General features: G+C 32.8%; 1 protein-coding gene across 2 annotated transcripts; it reads left to right on the top strand.

Moving 5' to 3' along the window:
• The first annotated feature begins 1,663 nt into the window (after positions 1-1,663).
• LOC100789493 (F-box protein PP2-A13) lies at positions 1,664-4,914 on the top strand. Of its 2 annotated transcripts, XM_006576298.4 has the most exons (4): positions 1,705-2,366; positions 2,427-2,760; positions 3,229-3,347; positions 4,254-4,914. In XM_006576298.4, exons 2-4 carry the CDS (start codon positions 2,446-2,448, stop codon positions 4,663-4,665), a joined length of 846 nt encoding a protein of 281 aa, XP_006576361.1. In that variant the 5' UTR covers positions 1,705-2,366; positions 2,427-2,445; the 3' UTR covers positions 4,666-4,914. The 2 variants fall into 2 exon arrangements, with proteins under 2 accessions (XP_014628916.1, XP_006576361.1); XM_014773430.3 differs by having other exon boundaries at positions 1,664-2,760.
• Positions 4,915-13,038: the final 8,124 nt, after the last annotated feature.

Raw genomic sequence — 13,038 nt, forward strand, 5'->3', positions numbered from 1 at the left:
ATATTACTTTGTCAAAGAAATGTCAACAGTTAAGAATACAGAAAAATCATAGTACCTTAATGGATTCATCTATCTCAAAATCATAATCTCTCATTTTTTCCTAGGAACTTTCCTCCTATTTTATCTAATCTCTCATCTAGAAACCTCAACTCTCTTTTTAATCATCCTTTTCGGCATAAGTGATAAAATGAGTCAATATGTCCCAACCCATTAAAGAAACATGTTGATCCACCTTGTTCCTTGTAAAAAAAGTGAGTTAAAAATTTAAGTCTGTCCCATATATGTTTGGGTTGACAGGTTAACCCATCAAAAACAAAAAAAAAATTAAGAAAAAAATAAAATAATAAATATTTTTTAGTTAATTTTATCTTTAATTAATATTAAATAATAAATACTTACTAAAAAATTAAATGTATAACATTAAATTTTAAATAATAACTTATTTAGACAAAAAATAAATTAAATAAAAAATTAATAGTATATGTATTAAATATCAAAATAAATATTAAATACTTATGGGGAAAAAACAGGTTAACGGATTGGTGTATCTCATTTTTTTTTTTTTCTCAACCCATGTTTTGGCAGGTCAAAATGGGACATGTCAAGATAGATTGACAAGTTTAAAAACCCTTACCCTTACTTCTTTGTCTAACTTTCCTATCCCATCCCACTTCTTCAATCTCAACCCCATCCCCCCTCCCCCCTCCCCTTGATGCCTTCCTTCGTCTCATTTCCTTTTAAGGGTCAAAACTAGGTCCTACATTTGAAGGTTGAAATTTTGAGATGAAAAAATGGGAAGAGAAAATATAACAAGAGAGGTAAATTATGAGCTCTTAAAAAAGATGAAGTTGGAATGATAAAAGATAATTTTTTAAAATTAAAAGTAATAATTTAACCAACAAGCTTCAACAAATTGATAAATAGTTGAGTTCTTTAAGTATATTAATAAAGGTTTGATTTTTTAGTTGTGAATAATATTTTATTAAAAAAGATAATATTCACATTGATGATCTTTATGATTAAGAATTAGTTTGGTGACTTTTAACGGTATGATATCCATGCTTTAAAAAAAAGATAAAATTAGTTTTAATAGTTAAGAAAAAAATAATAAAATAAATTACTAAGTGTAATAACACACTTTTTTTGCTGAGTAATTTTTTTATAAATAAAACACCTATAATGTAATAAATTAATAATAAAATAATAAATTTCAGTTATCAATTTATTTAATTTTTTGAATGTGGTTTTTATTTTATAACTATAAGTGCATGCTTAGACTGTAGTTTGTAAAAGTATTTGAATAGTTGCTTCTTCCAATCAAATCTTTGGACTAAATTTTAATCTCAAACATATATTTTTTTTAACAAAATAATGTCAAACTTAATTTTTTTTTCCAAACTAAGGTGCTTCTCATCTGTAAACCAAACATTAGCCTTAAATATCCCATATCAACAAGGTGTATACATAAATAATCTTATTCTTTAAATATATAATTATGAATTCAAATTCTTAACTTGTACATATATAAAAATATTTATTAAAAGAAATTAACTTCTTAAATAAATTTTAATAATATTAGTCATTGCCTTTGACTTAAAGGTATCTTACTTTTTTTAAAATAAAAAAAAACCCCTTAAATATTCCATTGAGAATATCCAAATAAAGTAAACAATTTCACGCGCTGCTTAGAACAAGAAGCGCGTAAGAGAAGAGTGACTACTCCGTAACAGTCCAGAATAATCCTTTGTACTGGATAAGAACCATCAACCTCGTATTCCGATCGTCACACAGTTTGTGCATCTCAATTCTCAACATTCTCGGTTCACCTGCAAGCAAAACGCCATGTCGCTTATTATAGCAGTCCACGCCCACTCCTCACATGTCGTTTCCGCACCCGATCTCCTTTAAACGACACCTAAGACTCCCCAAACACGCGTGGTGAAAAGCCTCCACCCTGAAAAAAAATTCCGAAAGAAAGAGACACCCCTAAAGATCTGGTCTCGGCTTCTCACCTTTCCTTCAAAAATCTCATGTATTTCACTCCAATCGCTGTTCTCTTAACTTTTCCCTCTCTAGCTCTTTCTCAGAAAATCGACAAATTCAGATTCAAACTCAAGTTTTGAGGCTGATTCAGATTCTGGGTGTGTGGAATTCATAAAGTCAGGTTCAAGATAAAGTTTTAGCTCAATTCATATTCTGGGTGTGTGAAATTGGGGAGAAAAGAATTCAAATTTGGGGGTGCAAAGTGGTTTAATTTGATTAGGTGTGTGTTAGTTAACATGGGTGCTAGTTTTTCCATTCTGGGTATATGCAATTGAAAAATTCAGGTTCCATATCTAGTTTTGAGTTCAATTCATATTCTGGGGGTGTGGAATTTAAAGAAAAGAATTCAACTTCGGGGGTGCAAAGTGGTTTAATTTGGTTAGGTGTGTGTTAAGTGTTAACATGGGTGCTAGTTTTTCCTCTTGCGTTTGTGATGGGGATGGTACCCCTTTGAGGCCAAGGCTTGGGGACATACCCGAGAGCTGTGTGGCATTGGTGTTGATGTATTTGGACCCACCGGATATTTGTAAGCTTGCACGATTGAACAGGGCGTTTCGTGATGCCTCGTCGGCGGATTTCATTTGGGAATCGAAGTTGCCTTTGAACTATAAGTTCATTGTGGAGAAAGCTTTGAAGGATGTTTCTGTGGAACAATTGGGGAAGAGGGATATTTATGCTAGACTCTGCAGGCCTAATTCGTTTGACAATGGGACCAAGGTGGGTAGTTACCTTTATTCCATAACTTATATGAAGTTCTATAGGTGTTTTTGATGTTGTTCTTTGATCAGAATTGGAGTTCGACTTTGATAACCTATTTTGATCTTTAATATAAACATTTAATATGTGGATAATTAGGTGAGACTTTAATTGTGGAGTTTATTTGGGTAAATGTCTTCATAAGTACACCATGAACTAAAATTAGCTTATATATATGTTAAAAATAAGCTATCGGAGAAGCTAATATGAGAAAATTAGTTAATTTTAACTTATGGAGAAGCCAACTTCATTTTTCCTTCTTATTTTCTTCTCCTATAGGTGCGTATAGTAGCGAAGTTTATCAAAAATTGGAAAACAACATATATAACGCTTATATTACTACATTTGAGTTTTGTCCTTATTTATACTCTTCTTCATATATATTAAGTGCCTTGGTGTTTACTTGTCTAAAATGTTACGTTGGTGTAGGAAATTTGGCTGGATAAGAGGACAGGTGGGGTGTGTTTGGCGATTTCATCCCAAGCATTGAGGATTACAGGGATAGATGATCGGAGATATTGGAGTCGCATTTCAACTGAAGAGTCAAGGTGAGATTATTGTAATTGAAACTGTTGCTCGGGCTAATAAGTAATAATTTATAGAACTGGCCTATGCTTGACTTTGTTTTGTTGTGTTTTCATCTTTATGGGTTGAAATACAAACCATTTTTTTTTTTGCTGGATTTTTATTTTTAAGCCCTTTTGTGGTTTAAGATCACACATTTTTCACCTTGTGGCTTTGTTATTTAACTTAATTATAAAGCTCGAAGGTTGAATTTTTCATACTTCTCCAAATCCATTTTACTAATATTCAAGGTTATCTAATACCAAATTTCTTATGTAAGGAACTAAATGAGTTTAGTTATCAGTGAATTATTTGAACTTGGTAAATTGAGTGTTCATTTAAGTTCATTTGTTTGACTAAATGAATAACTATATTTGTAGTTAAGTTTGATTATTTAAATGAATCAAACTTAAGATTTGTAGGTTTTACATTAACAGTGTGAATAACTGGTATATACATGTACAACTTGGACAGTTGCAATTTATATTTACTTAAAAAACTGTAACTTTGTTTATTATCTTCTTATATATTACTTAATGTCAATTTTCAAGAGTCATGCTTTAAATGAATGACTATATTTTTTAAAAAAAAATTGTCATTTTCATCATCAGTGATTTGATCTCCAATCTTAATCAGTTTTATGAATACAAAACTATTTTATTACAGTTTTAAATTGCCTTCTAGCTTGACATTGTTATCAATTTAGTCATGGTCGCATGTATGTTCTTAGTTCTTACTCCATTACTTTTTCTCATGGCTCCTCAATTTTAAGTTTTATCCACCTTCTGCTGGAACACATAAAATTAGGAACTTCAAAATTGGATGACCCCTGTTTTTGTGTGTGCTATATGATGAAGCCTGATGTATTATACTATTTTTGTCCATAACAGATTCCACACAGTTGCTTATCTTCAACAAATTTGGTGGCTTGAAGTGGAAGATGATGTTGATTTTCAATTTCCACCTGGGAAATACAGTGTGTTTTTTAGACTCCAGCTTGGCAGGTCATCCAAGAGATTGGGTCGTCGTGTTTGTAAGACGGACGACATTCATGGCTGGGATATAAAACCTGTAAAATTTCAGCTAACAACTTCTGATGGTCAACGTGCTGTATCCCAAAGTCATTTGGATAATCCCGGGCACTGGGTTCTCTACCATGCAGGAAACTTTGTTTCCAAGAGTCCTAATGATCTGATGAAGATCAAATTTTCATTGACTCAAATTGATTGCACGCATACCAAAGGCGGTTTGTGTGTAGATTCTGTATTTATATGTAATAGTGATCTAAAAAAAGAGGTGTAGGTTTGGTTTTGTAGGAAGGAAATCTGTATATAGTGGAAATGAGCTGAGGCACCTGAGTCCTGAGTTGACTTTTGTCATTTGGGTTACAGGGGGGAGTTAAGTAGAGTTGATTCTTCCAAATATGCCCCAACAACACTCCCCTTTAGATTTTTTTGTTTCTTTGATATTCATAGTCCCTTTAGATGTTTTGTTTCTTCAACAGGACAACGTTTTAAGAGGTTGCACAGAAATTTACACCCTTTTTGGGCATAATATTTGTGTGATTTATGTATATTTCCTCTTTTGATGGTACTGGGAATTGATTGATGTTGTTTTCTCAAGTAATGAAACGGTTCATGTGGTCTAATTTTAGGTGGTTTGGATAATGCATGCGTAGTTTGTCTTTTTTTTGTGTGTGGATTTTCTTTTATGATGCGTTCCTTTGTCCATAATATAAAGATTCCACTTGATAGTTTCGATGAAGATGCAAATGTTGAAATGGTATATCGTTTGCCTTTCTTTACCTCTATCTGTGAGGTAGATATTCTTAATAGGAATTAGATGTGGTTAATTAATAATACGTCTCATCTAACCCTTCAAATTTTGCTGAATTGCAATTTCATTCCCACGGTGGGAGGCCTACACACCTTTTCCACCTTAGAAGGCGTCTCAATTCAAATACTTTATAAACATACTGTACCCCCTCGGTCTAGTAACCGGTTTACTAAAAATGCTGAGATCCTATGGGGCTATGGGCTGGATAGATCTCGGCCCACCAAATATTGAAAGGGGAGGTATGTGAAGTTTTATATTAAATATTATTAATAAATTAGGCATAAATCATAGGTAAAATTATAAATTTGGTCCATTTATTTGTCTCAAAATTGTAAATTTCGTTTCCTATAATTTAATTCACAAATTTAGTCTCCATTTTTTGGTAATCTAGTTATTTCAATCCCTAATCCTGAAATTCGACATTGACTATTAATTGCTTACACCGTCGCATGTCGTGATTTTATTGAACGTTGACCGTCACGTGTCATGCTTTATTGGAGGTTTGTGCAAATTAGGTGCATGAAATTAACGTCCAATAAAAACGTGACACGTGACGGTCAATGTCCAATAAAAACACATGTAACAGTCAAGGTAATCAATTAATAGTCAACATCCAATTTCGGGTTTGGGGACTGAAATAATGGGATTGCAAAAATTGAAGACTAAATTCTTAAATTAAATTATAGGGGGACCAAACTCGAATTCTGAAATAAATAGGGGACCAAATTGATAATTTTGCCTAAATCATAAGATAATGAAAAATTAGTAACATGGAGATTAAGGTAAGGCACATGGACAAAAGGTCCATTAAAATATGTATATAAGGTGAGATTTTTGAGGTAATTCAATTGTTCATTTTCATTTACAACTCTAATTTATTATACTGGAGTGATATCTGACTTGAACGCCTGAATGTATTTATAGGTATTCACCTCCTTTGACACATAACAGATAGTCGTGAAAGATGACAAAGATGAACAGATAAAGCTCAACACAACAAGAGAAAGTTACTATTGTACCCTCAAACAGGTACACATACTAAACATGAACTTGTAAACATATTGTATGAGTAATTAGTTAAGTCATTGGTTAACATTGTGATTAAAGTACATTTTAAAAAATGTTCTAGATTGTGCAAATATTTTTATTATACATCTGGTGACCCAAGAATGCATATGAAGCTTCTATATTAAATTTTCAGGTCGTTGTATGTCTTTCTGGTAGATGAATGAATACTTGTTCCCTTATCCCTCCTCTCTCGTAGTGGATCCTAGGCAAGACTACAAGAGCCTCTCCATGGAGGAGAAGAACAAATAGGTAAAGTGCATTGGGCAATTGCTTCTTGCTATCCTATTTTTGGTTCCCGCACCCCCATAGTAATGTTAAAAGACAAAAAATTACATATGCTCAAAACCCTAGCCCGTGCTCTTCCTATTATCCTTCTTTTCTCCCATCACCCATCACCCCTTTTCTCATCTCCATAACACTCACATCCAGAACCTACCACACAACACACTCACGTCACAATCTCCATAATTTGAAAACAAAAGTTAACAAAATTCAATCAAATTAACTCACAACACAAAGAAGGAACTTCAAGCATTTAAGTAGATGGTGGGGTCTCAATTGAATTTCAACTTCACTACAATGGCATGGACTACTTTTTTATTATCATCAAATGTTAGAATTTTAGTTTTGTTAGCAGAGGATATCACATATGATCTTTCTCCCTTAACCATCCAACCCAACTTATATCTCATGACATGGACTATCAAGAAAGCAAAAAAGGAACAAGAGATTGTTATCGTGCTGTTTTTTTTTTTTTTATCCTCGATTCAAAACAATGCAACCCATCTCTTTCTCCTTTATTTTTTTTCAGTTTTCTTTGTTTAAAAATTAAGTCTTAAAAATTTTCTCTTTAACTTCATTGATCAGTGTTTGAGAACATTAGTTAATGAAGTTAAAGAGATTTTTTTTATTGGAAGGCTATAAAAATGCCCTCTCGTAATACATGAAGTACACTTTTGCAACTAAGTACTAACTTCTAAAAAGGTTTTTAAGTTAAAGTTTCATACAGCCTCGCAGGTGTTTGTAATTTTTATTTAGGAGTTCGCATGTAACTTGTAAATTCATTTTGTAGGTTTTGTTTGAAAAATTATACTATAAAAACTACAAACTTATTAACAAAATGTAAAACTATTATTTTTCTATTTATAGAGATATAGTGTTTGGTCTAGTTTTTAACGTTAAAAGTAGTTTCGAATTAAAATTTAAAATAAAATAAATAAATGACAATTATGACCGGTGGCATATCAAAGTAGGCATGAGTCGTGCAAGTGCACCCGTCACTTTGAGAAAAAAAATATATTAGTTTTGTAATTTTTAATTAATGATAAAGACAGGAAATGCTAATAAGTTTGTTTTCTTTCTTTCTTTTATATCATTTTATTCTTATTTTTTTAATTTTTGATGAATTTATCTCAATTTTTTAATTTGGCTCATTTTATCTCAATTTTTAATAATCGTATGAATTTTATCCTCTGTCATTTATTCTTTGATAAGTACAAAAATTTGTCAAAAAAATTAAGAGTTAAAATTCTCCAAAAAATTTAAAAGTTTGAGGTAAAATTTGAAGAAAAAAAAGTAGGAATAAAAAGTACAATTATGTTAATAGTAAACATATAAAATTAGGGAAGGTAAAATTTATAAAATTCTTAAAAGTTAAGGTAAAATGTGCAAAATTAAAATATTAGAAGTACAATTCATCAAAAATTAAAAAATTAGGAATGAAAAGTGTAATTAAGTCTTATATTTTCATATTATGAAAACATGAATCTGAACATAATAAGCCATGACATGAGAAGTTAATTGTAAGAAATTGAAGGGAAAAATTTCAGATATCTATCATGCGATAATAAATTCAAGTTGATAAAGCAATGGTAGAAAGTTATTGTTATCATAACTGGAATTATAAAATGAGGTTATTAACACCCACATATCACTTGACATTATTGTTTTCTCTCTATCTCTCAGTTATATTTATCTTTTTTTCTCTCTTAAAGTATTTAGTAGCATATGAATGTCTATTCATCTTTATCAGACTAAAAAATCATAAATGTGTCAAAATTTGATAGGAAAAATGATACACAAACACTTTATTATTTATCTCTTTTTTTTCTGATCCCCTCTTTTTATCATATCACAAATTTTATCGTATTTATATTTCTCGATCTCTTTTTTTTTTTTCTTTCTTTGTAGCTTGTTAAATAGCATAATTGGTGTTCAAGTAATATTTTTCATTTGATAGTCACATTTTCCCATAATCCCATGCCTTACACTATGGCTTAAACGTTGTGAATCTTTTAATTATCAAATATCTAATGTAGTTGTTTTTCTAAAAAAACTGAAGGTTCAGCGAATTAAGGGAACTTGAAGAAGGCAATGCTTCTAGACAAGGCAATGACAGCAATTATCGACAAATCGAAGGTTTTTTTTTCTGTTGAAGTGTGGTGTTCTTGAAAAGTTTTCCTATATACCTACAGGAAACACAAATGGTTCTTAAGTTATACAAGGGTGTTTTATGAATAAAGTGGCCGTGTATTTATACAGGAGTAGAGGTGTGTGTGGTTTTTAAATTATAAGAAGGATGTTTCATATATTTGACATGTATTGTTACAAGAGTTTAAATTACTTTTGTAATTGTATATTTTATTTTTATTTGTTTCAGTTATTAACTTAGTTAATAAGTGATTCCTATACTTTAGGAGTAAGTCAGGTTTAATTTTTAGTTTTTCTGAAATTAATAAGTGATTAATTTCTGTTTTGCTATATATTATATTGATGCTCATAACAATTTGATTCAGAAAAATCATTATATTTCCTCCACATTGTATTGTCTCTCTTCTTTTTTGTTTTATTATATTTTTCTGCTACAAAACTAACAATTGATATCAAAAGCCTCTTCTGTGTTTTGATTTCTGAAGGATTTTGAAATAAGTTTTTCCCAAGCCATTCTTCCCGTCTTTACTGGGGAAAGTTATGATCTCTAGGCAGTCAGAATGAAGACTTATCTGGAGGCATTAGATTTTTGGGAAGCTGTTGAAAAGGATTATGACATACTTCTGCTGTCAGATGATCCTACTATGAACCAGATCAGAATTCACAAGGAGAAAAAAACAAAAAAGGTAAAGGCAAAGCCGTGTCTATTTGTCGGTGTCTCTCAAACCATCTTCACAAGAATCATGGCTCTCAAATCAGCAAAAGAAATTTGGGATTTTACCTCGAGAAGGAATATGCTAGAGATGAAAGAATACATAGTATGCAGGTGCTTAATCTAATGAGGAAATTTGAGTTGCAAAGGATGAAAGAGTTTGAGACAGTCAAGGATTACACAAACAAATTGTTGGGTATTGCTAACAAGATAAGGTTGTTGGGTGGTGATTTTGTTGATTCCAAAATAGTTGAAATTTTTTTGGTAACGATGTCGGAGAGGTATGAAGCATATATAGTCTCATTGGAGAACACAAAGGATCTATCTAAGATCACATTGGCAGAAGTGGTACATGCCTTGCAAGCCCACGAACAGCGAAGACTGATGAGAGAAGATCGTGTGGTTGAAGGTGCACTTCAAGCCAAGCATCATGACTTTGGGAATTGCAGAAAGAAAATTTTCAAGAAGAACCAACTAGCAAGCAACGAAAATGGTGCAAACAACCAAAACAAAGGTAAGGGAAAAAGGAAAAATTACCCACCTTGTCAGCATTTGCGGAAAAATGGGTCACCCACCATTCAAGTGTTAGAGAAGACCAAATGCAAAGTGCAGTAAGTGCAATCAGCTTGGACACGAAGCTGTAATTTGTAAAAGCAACTTGAAGTCAATGCCCAAGTTGTGGAGCAAGATGAAGAAGATCACATTTTTGTTGCAACGTGTTTTTCTATGGCGAGTAATTCAGAGTGTTGGTTGATTGATAGCGGTTGTACAAATCACATGACATATGACAAGTCTACTTTCAAGGATTTGAAGCCTATTGATGTCTTGAAGATCAAGATTGGGAATGGTGATTATATTCAAGCAAAAGGAAAAGGAACTATCAAGTTCAGGTGAAAAACTTATCTCAGATGTTCTTTATGTACCTGAAATTGACCAAAACTTGCTAAGTGTAGGTCAATTGCTTGAAAAGGGATTTAAACTGTTTTTTAAACATAAACATTGTCTTATTCATGACATTGTTGGTCGGGATGTTCTAAGGGTTAAAATGAGAAATAGAAGCTTTTCGTTTGATCCAACAAATGAGGAATATGCAGCCTATTAGACTCAAGTCAGTCCCACAGAACTCTGGCACAAGAGACTAGGTCATTGCCATCTTGAAAGAATGCTAGATATGAAAAAAAAGGACTTGACAAAAGGCTTACCAGATTTTTCTGATAATTCACCAAATTGTAATGCTTGTCAATATGGTAAACAAATCAGAAATTCATTCTCAAAATCAGCTTGGAAAGCCTCCCAAAAGTTGCAGCTAATTCGTACTGATGTAGCAGGACCTCAAAGAACATCATCACTAAAAGGTAGTCTCTACTTTGATCTTTTCATAGATGGCTTTACAAGAATGTGTTGGATTTTTTTCTTAAAATTCAAGCATGAAGTGGTTGGAGTATTTATGAAGTTCAAGAACATGGTAGAAACCCAAAATGGATGCAAGATTCAATTTCTAAGATCAGACAATGGGAATGAGTATACTTAAGCAAAGTTTAATCAATTCTGTGAAGAAGCTGACATTGAACATCAATTCACAGCTCCATACACTCCAGAGCAAAATGGAGTTAGTTAGTGAAAGGAGAAACAGAACCGTGATGGAGATGGCTAGGTGCATGTTGCATGAGATGGAGTTGCCTAAAACATTTTGGGCAGAGGCAGCTAATACAGCTGTTTTCATGCAAAATTGGCTTCCAACCAAGGCTTTGAATGATAAAACTCCATTTTTTGAGGCTTGGTATGGGTTTAAGCCTTCACTAACCTTTCTTAAAGTGTTTGGTTGTGTTTGTTTTGCTCATGTTCCAAAGGTTAAGCGTGACAAACTTGACAAGAAAGCAATTTGGAGCATTTTTGTGGGCTACAGTTCAGTTTCAAAAGCCTACAAAGTCTATCATCCACAAACTAAAAAGATGACAATCACTAGAGATGTGCATTTCAATGAAGGTCAGAAATGGGATTGGAATAACTCACAAATAGTTGGGTTTTTCCTCAATAGTGGAGACAATCATCCCAGAGAGCAAACAACAGAGCTTATGCATAATGAATTAGAAGATGACCTTCCAATCAAAGGAAAAAGGCTACTGTCTGACATCTACCAAAGATGTAATGTAGCAATTTATGAACCTGCTAACTATGAGGAAGCACTAAAAGATCCAAAATGGAAAATTGCAATGGAGGAGGAGATGTCTATGATACACAAAAACAAAACATGGGAGCTAGTTGAAAGGCCTGAAGGTAGAAAAGTCATTGGAGTTAAATGGGCTTTCAGAACAAAGCTTAATGCAGATTGCTCAATCAACAAGCACAAGGCCAGACTCGTAGTTAAAGGGTATGCACAAATTTTTGGTGTTGATTATTCTGAAACTTTTGCTCCTGTGTCCATATTAGATACAATTAGATTGGTGCTAGCAGTGGCTATGCAAAATGGCTGGAAAATATTCCAACTAGATGTCAAATCAGCTTTTTTAAACGGAGATCTACAAGAAGAAATATATGTAGAACAACCAGAAGGATTTGTGAAGCAAGGTGAAGAAGATAAAGTTTATCTTCTCAAAAAGGCCCTCTATGGCCTAAAACAAGCGCCAAGGGCCTGGTATAGCAAGATAAATGATCACCTGTTGAGCATAGGCTTTGCAAAAAGCATATCTGAGTCCACTCTTTATGTGAAAAATAAGGGAAATAACTTTCTCATAGTTTCTCTCTATGTTGATGATCTTTTAGTAACTGGAGATGATGCAAGGCTAGTTGAGGAGTTCAAGCAAGAAATGATGCAAGCTTTTGAAATGACTGATCTTGGTCTCATGACTTATTTTCTTGAAATTGAGATCAAGCAAAGTTAGAACAAAGTGTTAATCTGTCAAAGAAAATATGCAAAAGAAATTTTAAAGAAGTTTCAAATGGAGGAATGCAAATCTGTTAGCACACCAATGAATCAAAAGGAGAAGTTCAGCAAGGAAGATGGTGCTGATAAAATTGATGAAGGATATTATAGGAGCTTGATTGGATGTCTAATGTATCTCACTGCAACAAGGCCAGACACTCTATTTGTTGTAAGTCTCTTGTCTCGTTTTGTGCACTGTGCAAGTGAAATGCATTGTAGATTATGGTGTCAAATTTAAGAAGTGTTAAGAATTCAAGTTGTATGGATTCTCTGATAGTGATTGGGTTGTATCCGTTGATGACATGAAGAGCACTTCAGGATACTGTTTCAGCCTAGGCTCAGGGGTTTTCTCATGGTGCACATAGAAGCAAGAGATTGTAGCACAATCCACTGTTGAGGCTGAATTCATAGCAGCAACAGCAGCGGTAAATCAAGCTTTATGGTTGAAGAAGATTCAATGTGATTTATTTTTGCAGCAGAAGAACAAAACTAAATTTTTTGTTGACAACCAGGCAACCATTGCTATTGCAAACAATCCAGTGTGTCATGGGAAGACTAAACATTTCAACATCAAGCTCTATTTTTTGAAAGAGATGCAGTAAAGTGGAGAAATGAACTTAATTTACTGCAAGTCTAAAGATCAACTGGCTGACATGTTTATAAAGCCACTGCCTATCAATAAATTTGGACTCTTCAGACAAAGAAT

This window comes from Glycine max, chromosome 3 (genome assembly GCF_000004515.6).
Source record: "Glycine max cultivar Williams 82 chromosome 3, Glycine_max_v4.0, whole genome shotgun sequence".
Classification (NCBI taxonomy): domain Eukaryota; kingdom Viridiplantae; phylum Streptophyta; class Magnoliopsida; order Fabales; family Fabaceae; genus Glycine; species Glycine max.

Bases quoted from the DNA above. Each gene is read 5' to 3' on its own strand.
- LOC100789493 (XM_014773430.3), top strand. From the start codon at position 2,446: ATGGGTGCTAGTTTTTCCTCTTGCGTTTGTGATGGGGATGGTACCCCT. The intron at 2,761-3,228 runs GTGGGTAGTTAC...ACGTTGGTGTAG, and splicing joins CGTTTGACAATGGGACCAAG to GAAATTTGGCTGGATAAGAG. The intron at 3,348-4,253 runs GTGAGATTATTG...TGTCCATAACAG, and splicing joins ATTTCAACTGAAGAGTCAAG to ATTCCACACAGTTGCTTATC.